At 40.6% G+C, this 16,662-nt stretch overlaps 2 protein-coding genes and 2 long non-coding RNA genes across 6 annotated transcripts; 1 reads left to right on the top strand and 3 right to left on the bottom strand.

Moving 5' to 3' along the window:
• Positions 1-312: 312 nt before the first annotated feature.
• On the bottom strand, positions 313-6,318 carry fpgt (fucose-1-phosphate guanylyltransferase). 2 transcript variants are annotated; one of them, XM_085448597.1, is made up of 4 exons: positions 6,092-6,318; positions 5,678-5,845; positions 2,708-2,800; positions 313-2,310 (listed from the first exon to the last, which is right to left on the bottom strand). In XM_085448597.1, the coding sequence occupies exons 1-4, from the start codon at positions 6,171-6,173 to the stop codon at positions 902-904; spliced, it is 1,752 nt and encodes a 583-aa protein (XP_085304723.1). In that variant the 5' UTR covers positions 6,174-6,318; the 3' UTR covers positions 313-901. The 2 variants fall into 2 exon arrangements, with proteins under 2 accessions (XP_085304723.1, XP_085304725.1); XM_085448599.1 differs by having other exon boundaries at positions 5,933-6,149.
• LOC146679955 (uncharacterized) lies at positions 3,608-5,131 on the bottom strand. Its single transcript, XR_014918247.1, has 3 exons — positions 4,901-5,131; positions 4,612-4,699; positions 3,608-3,904 (listed from the first exon to the last, which is right to left on the bottom strand). It is a non-coding gene; the product is annotated as an uncharacterized LOC146679955 (long non-coding RNA).
• On the top strand, positions 6,075-9,926 carry LOC146679953 (uncharacterized). The gene is made up of 3 exons (XR_014918029.1): positions 6,075-6,154; positions 6,897-7,023; positions 9,863-9,926. It is a non-coding gene; the product is annotated as an uncharacterized LOC146679953 (long non-coding RNA).
• acot11b (acyl-CoA thioesterase 11b) lies at positions 7,545-16,648 on the bottom strand. 2 transcript variants are annotated; one of them, XM_085448601.1, is made up of 17 exons: positions 16,594-16,648; positions 15,890-16,042; positions 15,058-15,256; positions 13,928-13,997; positions 13,421-13,481; positions 13,224-13,325; positions 12,982-13,117; positions 12,749-12,902; positions 11,963-12,082; positions 11,681-11,819; positions 11,486-11,541; positions 10,412-10,478; positions 10,217-10,300; positions 9,828-9,961; positions 8,792-8,923; positions 8,499-8,625; positions 7,545-8,349 (listed from the first exon to the last, which is right to left on the bottom strand). In XM_085448601.1, exons 3-17 carry the CDS (start codon positions 15,245-15,247, stop codon positions 8,191-8,193), a joined length of 1,731 nt encoding a protein of 576 aa, XP_085304727.1. In that variant the 5' UTR covers positions 15,248-15,256; positions 15,890-16,042; positions 16,594-16,648; the 3' UTR covers positions 7,545-8,190. The 2 variants fall into 2 exon arrangements, with proteins under 2 accessions (XP_085304727.1, XP_085304726.1); XM_085448600.1 differs by lacking the exon at positions 16,594-16,648 and having other exon boundaries at positions 15,890-16,571.
• Positions 16,649-16,662: the final 14 nt, after the last annotated feature.

Raw genomic sequence — 16,662 nt, 5'->3', positions numbered from 1 at the left:
CGTGTGGACCTAGCCATGGTGAAGACAACCTGCTGAAGTTCAAACTGAGCATCAAAATGGGGAAGAAAGGTGATTTAAGTACTGGAAGGTGGCATGGTTGTTGGTGCCAGTCAAGCAGGTCTGAGTATTTCAGAAACAGCTGATTAGCTGGGATTTTCCCACACAACCATCTCTGTGATTAACAGAGAATGGTCTGAATGAGAAACAGTAAGCTGCAGTTCTCTGGGTGAAAATGCCTCTTTGATGCCAGAGGTCAAAAGAGAATAATCAGACACCTTTGAACTGAGAGAAAAGCAACAGCACTCTTTCAGGTTTGTTTTTGTCCTTTATTTCACATTTGTCTCATTTTAATCAAGTTTTACAGAAGGCTGAAGTTCGCCTTTGGTTTTACTGTCCTGATCGTGTCCTTCTAACCCTTTTCCTCATAAAGACAACCCTCCCTGTACCTCTAATGAACAGTTTTGACACCTGGTTATATATCAATAAAGATGTGGTTTGATGACCATTAGAAGACATTCTGTCTTTTTCCCAAGGGTAGATGCATGGGTAGAGATGACCTTCATGAACTTCTGATGCAAACACAGTTATTTTGTTCTATAGGCCTGAAATATGACAGAAATTGTTCAGTTCAGAAAAGAGCTTCAAGGATCGTTCCTGGTAGGCTCGCAAGGGGTAAAAGTTCAGGTGATATTGGTATTGTCCAGAGGGGGGAAGGAAAAAAAAGTAAAGTTTTACCAAATTAAATTGGATGGACCCCTCCCCATGTTTATAAAAAGCTTGTATTGCAGATTGTTTAAACAAACAACAAAAACAAAACAATTAACCATTGAATCATCACCCAAACTCATACAGACATAATTAAACTTTACATATGAACTAAATATGCATAAACATCGTCATTTTAGCTGCTCAATCTCCCCTTTATGATGTCCTTATATAGTCCCTTCCTGAGCTCCAACATCTCCTCCAGGTTCTTAGATTGTAAACACTCCTGCATCGACATTAGCTTTGTGTCTTTGGGTAGGGGGCTTGTAGAAGCACTCTGGATGGCCTGCAGCATGTTGAGAGATGTTAAGAAAGAGCTTTGCTGGTCAGAGCAAACTGGAAACAAACACGCGTTCCACAAATTACAGTTGGATGCATCACCAGAGAACCTCAGGACTTCCTTCTCCATCCCCCACATGGACAGACACTTTTCCAGGGTGAACCCAAAAAACTTTAGCTCTTCCATATATGCAGGAGTGCCCACAGTGTACTTGAGATTGTCATTAATCCCAAAGAAGACAGTAACAAAGCTGGTTTGGTCGTGGTGGTTCACACAAAGGGAGTGCATGAAGGCTTCATCGGGCACTGACAGGCCTGGACTGACCCAGCAGCTGCTGATGATGGAGCCTTTACCCACAGACACTCCTGCTCCCAGTCTGGAGTACTCCACCACTGATCCAGCACCCACAGAGCAACTCGCATTGAGGACACTGTACATAATGCAGCAGCCAGAGGAGCCCTCAGGGTTTTCATTCACGGGCACACTGAAGGCAGACGACAGGAGACCCAGCTCGTCCCTCAGAGCTGTGTGCTCAGTGAGGTGAAAGAGGTATTCTGAGGTGGTTCCAATGTGATAAAACTTGGAGTTGTTGAGAAGAATGACATTCAGAGGAGTCCCTTTCAGAAGGTGGAAGATCTTCTGGCGGATTTCCACCAGACTGCTCTCCTCTTTGGTGACATTAGCAGTGTTGTTGGTGTATTCTATTGTGGCCTTAGAGCCCAGTGCTTGAAGAAAGTCCCCGTATGCATCTATCTCACAGCTCAATGGCCCCAACTCTGTCAGCACATTAAGAAGAGACTTTGCAGTATCAAAGTCCACATAATAGGTACTGTCTGTGTAGATAAACTCAGAATCAGTAAACAATCCACTCTGCTGCTTACACACAGCTCCACTTCCTCGCATCTTATCAATGCTTGGCTTGTGCAGGAAGTGCAGGCAGGAAGCATTCTCCATTTCTGAGTACGAAGATTTTTCTTGTGGATCCAACACAAAAACGCCGTGGGTGGTTCCTACTGAGAGCAGGGAGGGGTGGGCTAAAGCTGTAAAGCCAGGTTTATCAAACTTAACACTCTCCTCCTCTGCTATACTGTAGAGCTCTATGTCATCTGCACAGGTCACTAAAACACCAGGCTTCATTTGTGATGGGAAATCCACATACATGGCTAGTTTGAGCTCCAGCATCTGAAAGATGGGGTCACCCAAAGGCACAGCCATGAAGATCTTTCCCAGAGCGCTGGCACTGGGCAAACGCTGACTGAACCCCCCTGGAAGAAGGAGGCGATTTAAAGGTGAGATTGAGAATTAATTAAATAAAGTATGTTGCATTTTATAAAATACGTGAGCATTACTGTAATTTACAGTGGAACAATCAGACCAAACACTTTCATTTGAAGGCCCTAACTTCAAACTCATATAATCATAAATATGGGTGGAAATGCATAACAGATATTTTATTAGGTGACTTGGTAATATTGCCATTCTGTGTTTTGGATTTTGTGTAGAAGTGAAATATGCTGACAGTTACTGCAGCTCATACTGGAGTAAACAAGTAGAACCATACTGAAAATGTAAAGTGAGAAGCCAAAAGAAGACAAAGAAGAAGAAGGAGGAGGAGGAGGAGGAGATCATTTTTCACATTTAAGAATGAAAAATAAGAAATACCTGCATGAATCAGGATTACTCTCAGTCTGCCCAGAGACTTTCCATAAATGTCATTTAGTTGCTGCAGTGCGTACAGAGTGGAGCCCCCATTCCCTTGAAAAGACAAGGAGTAATAATAACAACAATAATAATAATAACTAAAGCTGCAAGCAGTAATAAGAGGGCCCTTGTACCCTAGCGCACGTCCAAGCATCCTGAGCCATGCTGCGTTCAAGCTGAGTTAAAGCTCTGGTCTGCCGTGACTGAGCAGTGTCACATGGTCATGTGGATGCTAACTAGGTGTTGTGTCATTTAGCTTCTGAACGCTTATGCCCACTAGGTCGTGATGTAGATCAGCGGTCCCCAATCCCTGGTCCATGGACTGGTACCGGTCCGTGAGTCGTTTGGCACCGGGCCGCGAGAGTTGAGGCTCGGGTGCGAAATTTATGGTTTTCAGGGTTTTTATCATTATTTTGTGTGTTATGAATAAATCTTCTTTTTTGCACTGGTTTTATTTTGTTGCATTTATCAGCACCAGAGGCGGAGCCAGACATTTGAAACACCCGGGGCTTAGCCCTAAAGGGTAGTACGCATGTGGGATTTTTTTTTTTTTTTTTTTGGGGGGGGGGGGGGGGGGGGGTGTTAGAAATGACTGAAAGATTAATAGGCTCTGTTTTGAGTTTCAAAAAAGAATGACTTCACAGAGGGAAAAATATATATCACATATGCAGGACACCTTAAACTAGTTTTTTAATTAAGCAGCAAGGCAGAACAAAGTCGGGGCTGTATCAAGACACGAGGACTAAACCCCAATTCAACCAGACCCAGAACTGATCCTGAATTAAAACAGGACTACAACAGTTCAAAATCAGGACTACAGAATCAGAACTAGATGATAGTAGTACTAAAAATCATCATATACCTGCACTACACTTGTTTTTTTAATTCTAAGAAAAGTCCACTATTTAGATTGAGAAAAGTTTATATAATTATTTAGCCTTGTTGCGCAAAAAAGCCTGCATAACTTAAATGTAGAATTTGAAAAATAGCAAACCTAAAAAGAAACACTAGGTACGAGATACATGAGGACCTGTGATACGGTGATACTTTTGGTAAACAACCATTTGACTAACATGTGTGTCTCACCTGCTCTTGTTCCACCTCTGTTCTGTCCTCATTCTCCATCTCCCTCTCTGTTCCTCTCTCTCCCTCTTTGTGCTGACAATCATCAAATATACAGTTGAAACCAGATATTTACACACTCTTCAGATCAAAACACAAACACTTTTATAATTGTAACATCAAATCAGACTAAATGTTTATTTTTTTAGATTGATAAATATAAAAAACATATTTGTTAACTTTAAGAGTAAAGAGAGAAACTATCTGTATTTCTTAATTGCAAATGGCACCAAATTGTATTCAAACTGAGCCACACCTATGGAGGTCCACAATTCTTTTCCTGGTGTTTTGGTTGACATCTCTTGATTTTCCCATGTCACAGAAACAGTGTTTTGCCTTATATGCATCCACAGCTGTGCCACCAGTTTACTCACATGGACTCTACTAACCTATCAGAAGCTTCTGCAGCTCAGAATGGAATCGTCTGCAGTTTTCTTATTAATTAACAATAAACTTAGTGTACATGTGCTCCTAATTTTGATCAAAGTGATAAAAAATAGACAGCTCTGTCTCTCTTTATTCTGACATTTAACTAATTCAAAAGATGTTTCAATATTTATCTAAAACAAAAGTTTACTCTAAATTGATGTTGTACAGTAAAAATGTTTTATGTTTTCTCCCTAAAGTGTATTTAAATATCTGGTTACAAATGTGAATATCCTGCTGTGTACTGAAATCCCTCTTGTTTTGCATAGAAATATACTGAACAACATACAAAGCATAATATATAAAATAACATTTACCTGAGTTTTTTCTTTGAAAGAAGCCTCTAATGTCCATTCTTATATTTCAGTACATAACTGAAACCGATTTAGTCGGGGAGGGTAAGAACTGAAAATATGAAATAAACACATGTAAGCTAAGACTCTCTAAAAACAATAGCATTTGTTCGGCTTTTCATTTCGCCATTTGTTGATTCACTTGAACAGCAAGTAACATAATATTGGTCAAGTGATCAGTTTGATATCAATCTTTCGTGATGCACCGTCATATTTACATTATTTGTACGGTATGAATGATTTGCTTTGGTACCTGGTCAAACTTAAGCTCTCCTTATGGCTGGCTCCGTTTCTTCAACAGCGTACTCACAGGCAGCAGCTGCCCCGCCCTCTTGCTCAGTCGCTTAGTGTCTGAGCTCGGATCATACCAATATCAGGGGGGATTCACGCACAGTCGTAAATTCCCACAGTGTGCACTATGTGCTTCGAATATTGCTTGCACTTTTTGTTTTATACAGTTGTCAGCCAAGCATCTAACTATGAAAAAATTACACCCCAAAAGACCCCGGGCTTCTGACAAAAAGACCCGGGCTTAAGCCCAGTAAGCCACCCCCACGCTCCGCCCCTGATCAGCACCTTAAAGGCTGGTCCGTGAAAATATTGTAGGACATAAACTGGTCCGTGGCACAAAAATGGTTGGGGACCGCTGATGTAGAATACCCACTAACTATATGTCACGCTAACATCATGCGCTGAGCAACCAATTAAAATTTCTGGTACATGGGATGATGATTGTCACCTACTGCTGATTTCCAGGTGCCACTGGGAGGCCCCATAAGTGTGACCCAGTATTGGCACATATTTGTCTCCAGACTGCCCTGCACCGAGTTAACAATCCAAGATGGCGGCAGTGAACGTAAACAGTTGTAAAACTGTAAAATGTTTAATCTGTACAGTCACTGATGTGTATATGTGACATGCTATTTATAAGGCTCTATCCATGCAGTAAAAAAGGTGATGCATTTCGCTAACTACTACTACTGATACTGATGATGATGATGATGATGATGATAAGGTAGTACTAGCTCACCTATTTTCGGTCCAGGAGGATCTGAGAAGACTTTGTAGTGAACTCCAACAGGAAGCTCTTTTCTGTCAACTTTCTCGCTGATTTGCAGCTCATACGCTTTTCTCTGACTCCCGTCCACAGCAGTCACAACCACTACATCCCAAAACTCACCAGGCTGCACCTCTCGACCTTCAGGTAAACAGGAAAAAAACATTCATAGCTACTTTGACTAAACTTCAAGGCACATTGAGTCAGATCATTGACATTTAATCTCACCACGCAGAGAGTTAAACTTTCTGAGTTTTTTTCTTGTAGCAGTTTGAAGCCTCCTTGTACAGTCGTGGCTCATACTTTCGTTTCTGATACAAATTAAATATAGAAACTAGAATGAAGTATTTCTCATATATATTCCACCACGGAATGACAGTCTCTTACTTCCGGGTTTGGTCACATGGCTCGTTGCGCTATCCAATGGGAGGAGGAAGTCGGAGCCCTCGAGTAAGTACAGTAAATCCATTCAACGAGCGTGTGTTTTAGTTCATTGTTGTCATCATTACGCCTGTCTTTACTAGATGCTGTGAATATGTCGTACTCGAGTGCCGCGTATGTGTATAGGCACTGCTAATGCTAGCGTGAACAGATACGTCTTGTTAGCTTGGAAGTTGTAGTGGTTTATGCTAATTCTCGCCCCAACTGTTTACACTTGGTTATAAGAGCTGGAGCGGGAGAGTTACTTACTTTCTTTTTACCTTTCACTGTCAGACTCAACGCAGGAACACACCGGTTACATTAAGTTGTTTTTACTCACTCAAAATCACAACAGTACCAGGATCGATACTAAGCACCTATTTCTGGCCTGAGTGATAGCCTGCTGCCCTGAACACTGACCCTACAAGCTGCATTCCTGCTGAGTTGCTTTAACATTAAACAAATGGAGTCCTGTATCTCCAAGATAACATAAGTGTAAATTTAGACTGGTTGGCAAAAAAGGCCTTGGCATTAGGCTAAAGGAAAACTAAAGGACCGATTATCATGGTCTCTTAAAAGATAAACAAAGATTACTGCTACATATTACTCTACAAAATTATAGATTAATTAATAGCAAAAATAATTATAATAAAAAGGAACATATACTATGGATATATCTGTATGTATAATCGTAACAGCAACTCCTCAGTGATCTGAGGAGATGCTTTGGTTGAATACTGTGCACTCAGGAAACTTCACATCCTTCATCCAGAAACGCTGACATGAGATCCAACATGTTGTTACGCCAGTCTGTAGGAGAAGAGATTCATCCAGAGGATCCATGCTTGCTCCAAGTGATGTGTGAGGAGCTGATGGAGGCATAAAGGCTCCGGATACAGGTTAGAGCTATGCTGCATTTCTACTGTTACACAGCAACAATGCTGGTATCTCCCCAATCTGAAACAAGGACATCAAATGTCAAGTTTCAGTTCCCTGCAGAGCAGATAGTTTTGAGCTGTAATAAGATAATAATCCAGGAATCTTTGCATCATTTGTTTTACTGAAATTCAGTCTTGTTTGAGTCTGTTACAGTTCAAATTTGCTGAAATTCTACAGTTCAGACTACACCCTTTTATATGCAGATTGTCTTTTTTTTATCCTTGTGTTCAACCCTTTATTTAGCATGAGCATAACTGAATGATTGTGCCTCAAGCAAAATACCTGGAAAACAGCATAACCGACTCCTGCCAGATCAGATTGTTCACAGACGCCTTTTTATTCTACTTTGCTGGCCTCGTGCAGCTGTTACAACACTAGAAGCTTACAGTGGAATACTGTGAGTTATTGTTTCCTCTGATTTTCTTTCTGTTCATTTAAGAATGGTCAAGAATCCAGTGGGAAGTGAGCAACAATAAAATAGTTCAAATAAGGACAATTTTAAGTTTATTGTTTCAGTTCAATCATGATTTAAGATTTTTGACCATCAAGCGTCCACATATGATACAATCAGTTCAATTACATTTGTGCAAAACTATACATTGTGGACTAGAAAAAATATACAGCATCATTACACATGAAATGTACATATTAGCTGCATCAATCGAAGGTTTAATCAACAGTTCAGACTTTATTCGAGGTGATACAAAATACACAAAGAAAACTGAACATTTCAATTTTTCTTTTTTTCTTAACAACTGGCAGTGCCAATAAAAACATGGCTGTCTAAAGATAAACAATGAGATTCTGTTAAATATTTAAAACTACGTACCAAAAACAGATCCATTAATCTATAAATTAATATTGCACAGAAGGTTTAGGCTCTAAGAGGATTCAAATCCAACATTGAAAATATAGTGTACCGTTACTGCACCATTATTACTGGTGCAAACAAGTAGAAGCTTCTACAAATCCAATGCCTTTTATAATCCCAGCGTTTCAAAGTTAACGTTGGACTTTACTGGCTTTTGTGAGCACCTTTACAAGAAATGGGACGAACAAAGAGGGCTGATCCTGTTCTTTCCTCCTGATTCTTCTTCTTGTCTCAGTAGACTGTGGTAATACTGGTGTCACAGCACAGAGGGCGGCAGAGCAGCCAAGCTATCCTTGTTGGCCAGCAGGAATTGGCTGCAGGCCGAAAAGGCGCTGTAAAAGCTTGAGGAGAGGCCCGCAATGTCTGTGGAAATGTAGGGGAGGACACCTGGTGTGGCCTGGTTGTAGTAGGTGATCTGAAACACAGCAATCACAGCGTGTGACTGATAATTAACCCTTTCCATTTTTTGCTTTAGTTTTGGAGCGGTGACTTGTTTAAAGCTACAGCATAAAAATGCAGCCCAGCAACTACAGGTTGTGTTTGTGCCCCTCTCATTTGGCTAACCTTGGTAACAGAACTGGACTCTTCCCAGATTGTGAAGCCAGCACAGAGCACCTCTCCCCTCGTGTACTCTTCCGTGGGCGGGTGAGTGGGCAAAGTGACTGAACGTAGAGCGATCAGATACGGATCTCTGAGATGGACAAAGGCAGAGAGCGTCATGAGAACTTATGAAAATGCAAACATGAAGCAGGGAGTGGGATTTCCTCACCTGGATGATTGAGCATCAAGACATTTTAACCCACACAGAGTTTTGTGCGAAATTATCACGTGACGCAAGCAAGGTCATATCAACGCACCTGGAATCACAGGGCTTCCGTCTAGATGCCAGCAAGATGAAGTCCTTCCCCTTTCCCCCTTTAGTGACAGAGGGTGTAGCTACGCGATAGATGGTGTCCTCCTCATCTGCCTGGTTGATCACCTCACACTCTCTGCAGTTGAAACCCAGTGATGTGGATGTTTAGAGCTTTTAGATTATTGAGCATTATGTCACATTAAACAATCCGGTTATGTCACTGAGTTTATTTTGAATATCCAGTGAATATAAGTGGGTTCGTTTTCATTCTACTGCAATAAAGAGCTGCATGTGTTTTTGTCCCATAATGGAACGACATTGAGAGATTACATGTAAACGTAACAGTCTGTCAGCCACGTTGTTTACTGTATTTGTTTAAAAGATGCATTAGCAATGCATTAAACAGTCTGTCCAATAAACTACGATTATCTTCCATACAGCCACACTGCCTATGTGCTGGAAATATATGGGAATAATACTGTATCTAACATTACCCTCCTGGTCAGGGGGATTTCCAAGATTTATTTAAATAGCGTGGCAGAGGTGGCAACCGAGTACCTGTGAGCGGAGGATGTGAAATCAGAAAATTCTGTCAGAAATAAATATCAAACCAAACCTGCTGGAAACTAGTTAAATTTGGTGATTTATAATAATTTCCACTTTGCACAGACCTCCTGTCTCCAGAAACACTCATTACAAGATGTGGCTGTCCCAAAAACCATATCAGCCTTGAGTGGTCCAATCACACAAAATGTGTTTTTCTGTCAAGTGGTAGAAGTAAAGAAAAATGTTTCACACATCCTTTGGCTTCAGTTCATTTTTGTGAAATAAATTACTTGGGGAATTGTCAGTGGACTATACCATTATGAGTTATGGGGGGGGGTCGTTTCTCAGAACATTTATTGTTCTGAGCACAAGCTTTCAGTACCTCATTGTGGTATCTAACACTCTATAGTTAAACTTACAGTAACTTTTCTCCTCAGTAAAAGGATCTGAACTCAGATGATGCTGCTAAATACCAAATGTGTCTAAGTACTGACTCATAATGCCGGTCCCACTCCATTCTCCTCCTCAGGTCTGACAGTAGATGGAACGTCTGCTCTGCCGAGACTCTGACGTTCATCTCCACCTTGAAACACAGCATTTGGTTTTCCTCCAGTGTGTACAATCTGACCTATGAATTAAAGACATCCACAAAGAGGAGGCAGGTTCAGTGTCTATAAATAGGATTAATTTCTGGTACCTAACTGGTGATTATACATGCTCCTGGAATGACTTATGCTAACATAGTTTTCTTGACCTATTCTGCAATATTAAAGAATCTACATAAAACACTATGACCCATATTTTGAGCACCTCACTATAACTGTGCAAAATGCTGGAAAATCCAATGAGCTATACCCTGAACAGATATGCAAACATTTGTGACCTTATTTTTCTCCGAAGCCAACACCCAGTTGTTCCTGTTGTCCATTAATTTCAGCGCTGAGACATTGTTGTAGCTCAGGTACATCTGAAAATATAAAGCGTTACTTTGTATACAGTAGCATTATCCAGCTCTGAGTGTCTCTGTTAACAAAACAAAAATAAAATTAGATAAAAATTTAAAAAACCAAACAAACACCTGGTTACTTGGATCCCAGGGAACAGACAAGGGCACTTCAGTTTGCTTGCAGGAGATGATATATTTCCTGTAAACATGAAGTACAGCAATGATGTTCTGTAGCTCAGGGCACTACAGAAAGACCAAAAACACAAGCACTTTTACTCAATGACCCAACACATCATGTTATCAAACAGAGGAATAAAGATTGCACTGTTTAGAGTTGAACAATGAACTCATTATGCCTGCTCGAGTCTGCGGTAAAGTCTGCTCAGCCGTGATGCATTGGTCTGCCAAGTCATTAGCGCCTGCAAACTCTTGTAAACAATGGATTCGGTCATATGACCAAAAAGTAAATCCAGTGATGAGACCGTTTCAGTTCCACTGCTTTATAATGCATCATGATTAACAACATGTTTGCATACAAACACGATTTAAAAGGTTCAAAATGTAATTTAACTAATTTACTAAGGGAATAGATTCATTGTGACTCTTTTAGAAATATTGGTTATTTATTTATTGCAAAGCATTAAATAGCCTAACCTGTACGCTGTCAACAAAACAATCTGCAATAAACAACAATCGTTACTCTGACACATAAACAGAAAACAACCCTAATTGTTTTAAAAGGGAGCTGTTCTACTCTACTGTAGAAGGGTAGCTTTGCATTGTACAAAAATCATTCGTAGTTATTCTGTGCTGGGCCTTTGTGCAGCCACCTCAGTTGAAAACAAGCCATTTTAGCTCACTTCCTGCTAAGCCAACATGCATCTGATTCGTTGGCCCTCAAAAACTGAAGGTTTCGATCCAATGTGCAGAGCTGTGGACTGGAATGATGATTCTGGAGATATCTACTCTCAGAGACATCAAACGGAGCTCAGAGTAAACCTGCCTTCCTTTGCTGACAAAAACTGAAAATATGTGAGTCTTTAAAGTACTCTAAAGCCTGAGATTTTGGCTCATTGAAATTATCTGCACGTACACCGGCCTCATTTTGGCCTTTTTCAAAATGTGAGGAACCATAACTTTACCAACGTAAATATGACAGAAAATAAGATGACACAAAAATAGCTCCTCCTGATAGAAGATATTTACCTATCAAGGCGAATCTTCTTTCTGGCAATAGCTTCTTGAAAGCGTCTTTTTCCATCCTGTAAAACAAGAGATGATCTAAGACTGAAATTCTTAATATGTATACTGTGTACACTATGTTAAAAAAAGTTTATTTTCAGTTCACCCTTCATCTAAGGGCCTCTAAAAATATAGAAATAAGTCACTCGGATAACTTACCACAGGCTCAGGTCGTATCCGTGGCAGCGTGCATGGTTTCCTGTCACTGTCCAGCACCTCAAAGGTCATAAAGGCACTATTTATGTGGCGCAGAGGTTCTCCACCCTGGTAGGCCTCAGCACAAACTCCCACCTCCATGCTAGTGTGCGCAGGAATGTGGGTTAAAGAAAACATATGCATCCAGCAAACAGCGCTCCAAGTGTTATAATCACAAATTAGAAGGTTAAATATTTAATGAATTGTTTTATTTTCTGAAATATTTGTCATAATGTGTCGCTTCACCTGTGCTTGAAGGCATTGTTAACAATAGCTTTCAGTACCAGTCGGTCGCCGATGTGAGACGGGCCACGAAAATGGAACATGTCTATGGACCTCAGGGTTGGATGAGCGTTACACAGGCGACTGCATCGAAATATAAGGAAAAAGAAAAACAGTGTTTTGATTGGGTTTGTTTGGCCTCATTACAAATAAACAGTTTCTCTTTTGGAAACTCAATCTCCTTTTTTCCAGCAATTAGATGAGAATATCGATACGTGTGGTAGTGCCGCTAGCTTCCACCAAACACACATGACAATAATACACACTCACTGGCCACTTTGTTAGGTACACCTTCATTGTACCAGGTTGGATTGCCTTTTGCCCTGAGAGCTGCCTTCAAACTTTGTAGATTTTGGTCGATATTGACATGATAGCATCTGCACATCCATGATGCAAATCTACCCTTTCACCACATCCCAAAGGTGCTCTGTTGGATTGAAATCTGGTTACTGTGGATCCCACTTGAGTCCAGTGAACTCACTGTAATGCTCAGTGCCACGTTATCCTGCTGAAAGCAGTAAGCAGAAGATGGGCACACAGCATCAACACTCAGGTAGAGTAACCGTGGATTTTCATCCAGGGAACTAAAGCTCACGTGATATCTTGTTGTTTTTGGACCATTCTTACAGTAGGTGTTCTCAATAAAGTGGCCAATGAGCGTAGCTCTTATCCAACTCTTAGTAATCTAACAAATGTTTTTGCTGTTTGAAAAAAATTACATGTATACAAATAGAAAAGCTTTGTGCATACCTTGCTGCAATTGTAGCCACATTTTCCATCCAGGCCATAATCTGGCCCCCAAAAGTGCTGACTTGGTGGTTGGCATGGGGCGGAAGCACCAGCTCTACACTCTCAACACGTGTCCGCTCAGCTGCCACAGCGTCCTGATACTCCTGGCATTCTCCTGATGAGTGCACAAAAACAAGGACGTTTAATGAATCTGTTTTTAAAGTGCCGTGTGCTATAAAGACTTATGTCTGTACCCAGCTGAGCTGTGCTGCTGCTCAGTAGGTCTGTGATAATCTCAGCGTGGATAAGCCTCATCCTCCTCCGCTCTGCTGCCAGGCTGTACTCCATCTGCTCCATTTGTGTGTGAGCAATCACCTGCTTCAGCTGTACCTGTGAGGACACAACAAAAAACTAATTTAAAAAAAAAAAAGCCAGAGATGTTAAATCAAATTTATTAAAATGCCCCTCTGCCCATATTTTGATCTGCGCTCTTTACCTTCCCAGCTTCTGTCCTTCTGGCAACAAAGGTTGCAAAGGCGTGGCAAACCTTCCACTGCCTGTCAGTGTAAAGGTCCTCGCAAGTCACTAAAATGCCCACCTGAGATGAAACAAATCACTAACGTCATTATATTCCTTCCCTAAAAAAAAAAAAAAGTTTAAATATCCCAAAAGCACAGAGTGCCACCCGCTAACCTCCATACTGGACGTAAAGGCTCTGTTGACCTTTGCGATGATATTAACAACCTTTCCTACCCTGGAGGAGACAGACACAGACGCCATTCTTTACTATCAACAAGGAGAAGTATTTGTACTGCACATACTCTGAAACCTTTATGCTATGAGACATAATTTTCAGTCAACAGCAAGGCATGTTTGGCCATGACACTTGCTATCTGCAATTGGAAAGAAATGTTTACTATATTTTCATGAGTCACCTCTTATTTTTTTAACGATTAAAAAAATTAAATTAAGATTTATGGAGAATATCATAACTAATGATTTGTAACCATAAAACTGTCTTTCTTGTTTAGTAGCATTTGTCCTTCAAACTTTATTAAAAGTTGAGTTCAAGTTGACACTTTATCCCAAAATGACCCTTTTTTCTCTCCTCTCCTGGCACTGCATGCAACGTGTTGTCTCTGCAGTCATTACTCAGTTTGAATTAAACCTTGGCAGTCAGTACTAAGATTAATACCTTACCCTATGGTGTGTTCAAAATGAATGTCATCCACCGATGCAGTGATACAGGAGCAACCTGCATGTCTCTCAGCTGGAAGATCAGAGATTACACAAAAAACTTAAGCAGTGCAGCAGAAAGCATATGTGCAAAATACTACATTTTATAAGGAGAGTGGCTTATTGAGTGGCTCCACAGTGTAGTGGTTTACACATTTTCCTAACAAATAAAAGCTCCCTAGTTCAATCCTGGAAAGAGGTGCAGATCCCTTTGGGGTAGCGTCATACGGCATCCGGCATAAACACTTTGCCAGATCAAACATTTGGCACGACTGGAGATTGTTATTCGGGCTTTTATCTCATCACATCTGGATTATTGTAATTAATTTGTCAATTTTTTTTAACAAAACTTCCTTGGAACATTTGCAGGCTGTTCAGAAAGCTGCTGCAAAGCGTCAAAGTCTTCTAAGTACTAACATGTCACACCATTTCTAATTTCAGAGTCCACTTTAACAATCTGGTTTTGACTGTAAAAGCTCTGCATGGACAAGCAGAGCTTTTACACCCATACATCACCAGCAGATCCCTGAGGTCACGTGATAAGGGCCTGCAGCACTAAGGGTGACAGAGCGTTTTGCAGCAGTGGCCCTCAGACTTCTATGTAAGAGCAGAATTCATGAGTCCCCGAGTTTCAATTTTTCGTGATACACTGAAACCTGTGAGTATTTTTGCAAATATCCCTGCTCCATAAAGTGAAGGTAATAAGCACTGTGATATGAGCATTCACGTAACATGACTGAAGATTATAGTGGGTGTGACAGCAATTACAAAACAAACAGCATCAAACACGTTTAAAAAATTCAATGATCAGACTCTAACTCATGCCCATTACTTCCACCTACAATATTTCAGTTGAAATGATGGTGGATGGTTAATGGTGCTACCATGGTCTGTATTCAAGGTTGCAGTTGCATTCAAATGTTTGAGTTAATGAGCGACTTGCCAGAAGCAGAGTTACAGAAAGCTCATAAGAATTTTAATGCAATCATTTAGCCTTTATTTGCAGCTTTAATCTGCATTTGGAATGAGGCGCATCGGAGAAGAGAATCTCCGATTAAACTGTACATGTGAGAGTTTTCCTGATCCTTTCCTACCAGATAAACAGGCTGTGGAGTCCATCCACTTCAGCAGCTGTCCAACACTCAGCTCCCCACAGTGATTGGCATGACAGGGCAGCACGATCTGACTCATCTGCACTTCAGTGGGGTTTCTGTACACTTCCCCACTCTCCTGGATGAGCAGGGGGTCCGGCATGGTGTCTGAATCTTTATTTTCTGAAGTCATATCTCACAACTCCGCATAAAGGAAATACAGAAAAAGAAGTTACAGCAGAACATTTGGTGTCGGACGTAATGGATTTGATTCAAGTCAGAACAAATGCGATATTCTATAAACATTTGTGAAATCAACAAGCCCAGAACCAAACCTGAAAACTGCAGGTTGATTTCGTCCAGCACTGCAGCATAAGACTGTAAGCTTTAAATAATCTGCAGCTAGGTTTGTCCTCTGTGTTGCTCAACATTTTTTCACCCCTTACTCAGGGATCAGGAGCAGAAATGCATATTTATGAAATTAAAACTCTGCGGCATTTTAGGAAGTGTTCTTAAAACTATGCTAATTTACATGTAGTCTAAATGGAGCTTGTTACTCGTCTTTTTTTAAAAGTCGCTATCACGCAAACTATTTCTGGGCATGCCACTACACTAAAGGGGGCATTCATGGAAAGTATTTGGTGGGACAGAAGTGTTTGCCCACAGCTACTGCTCCAGTGGGGTGAACATTTAGTCACCTGTCTCTCTTATAAGTTATCAATGTAACTTATATATTTGTAGAGAAGTAACACAACATTTGAAATGAGCGTCTCACTTAATTTAATATTTCGCGCTAATGACGTTGTAAACAAACGACTGAAAATTGCTTACTCACTTGAAAACGTCCTGCTGAAGCTGACGTCGACAGAAAGTCCGTTTAGTGCCAAAGAGTGTCTTGTGCAAAACACAAAGTCAACAGAAAAAGTGCACAAAGCGACCCCAAAGCGGTGGCTCTTCTCATTTCACCCATTCCTGAATAACACGGCAACTGAATAAACACACACAACACAGGTTTAGTGAAAGGTTTCGCCACTGGAGGGAGAAAGAGGGAGAGAGACCGTCCCCCGTAGTGGGTTTAGTGTTTAAGGTGGAATTAGAGTGAATGTCTTTAAGTTGGGAGATTCAAATCGTTATTCAATAAAAACGTAATACATATCATTTTATAAGAAGCTGAAAAAAATAAAGAAAAAAATCCCGACTACTTGAGAATACTTTTTAAAAAAAAATCGAGCTTTATTCGATTCTATTTTATGGTTGTGTCAATATTTCATTATTATTTTAACTTGACTGAATTCATATAAATATAAAGCTTTAAAGAGTTCTGGTAACCTTTCGTGGGCTGATTAAAAATACGTGTAAACATTTTTAGAAAGGTAAAATATACATTTCCTTTCATTACCAGAATGCTTTATTTACACTGTAAGCGTAACAAAGTCACGAAACGAGGCCTCCACTGTGGATTTGTGCGCTAAATCGCGCACTTTTGTTATCGCAGAACCGACGTTAAAACCAGTAAACGATAAGCACGAAAAGGCAGACCTTAAGGCGATTGTTATGTTTCTATTGGCCTATGGGAGCGTCAGTCAGACGTGGCTCCGCCTCTTTCTC

Source organism: Copadichromis virginalis, linkage group LG23, assembly GCF_057382275.1.
Source record: "Copadichromis virginalis isolate Kocher_CV1m ecotype Utaka linkage group LG23, C_Virginalis_male_GT1.1, whole genome shotgun sequence".
In the NCBI taxonomy this organism is placed as follows: Eukaryota; Metazoa; Chordata; class Actinopteri; order Cichliformes; family Cichlidae; genus Copadichromis; species Copadichromis virginalis.
Note: the sequence above shows the minus strand (reverse complement) of the source record. Positions and strands in the feature narration are given on the sequence as shown.

Coding starts and splice junctions, on each gene's coding strand:
- acot11b (XM_085448601.1), bottom strand. CDS start 15,247: ATGACTTCAGAAAATAAAGATTCAGACACCATGCCGGACCCCCTGCTC. Junction 13,482..13,927: donor CATTTTGAACACACCATAGG/GTAAGGTATTAA, acceptor TGTCTCCTCCAG/GGTAGGAAAGGTTGTTAATA. Junction 9,962..10,216: donor TGGCTTCGGAGAAAAATAAG/GTCACAAATGTT, acceptor TTTAATTCATAG/GTCAGATTGTACACACTGGA.
- fpgt (XM_085448597.1), bottom strand. CDS start 6,173: ATGGATTTACTGTACTTACTCGAGGGCTCCGACTTCCTCCTCCCATTG. Junction 2,801..5,677: donor TCCTCCTGGACCGAAAATAG/GTGAGCTAGTAC, acceptor TGTCTTTTCAAG/GGAATGGGGGCTCCACTCTG. Junction 2,311..2,707: donor AGTAATCCTGATTCATGCAG/GTATTTCTTATT, acceptor TCCTTCTTCCAG/GGGGGTTCAGTCAGCGTTTG.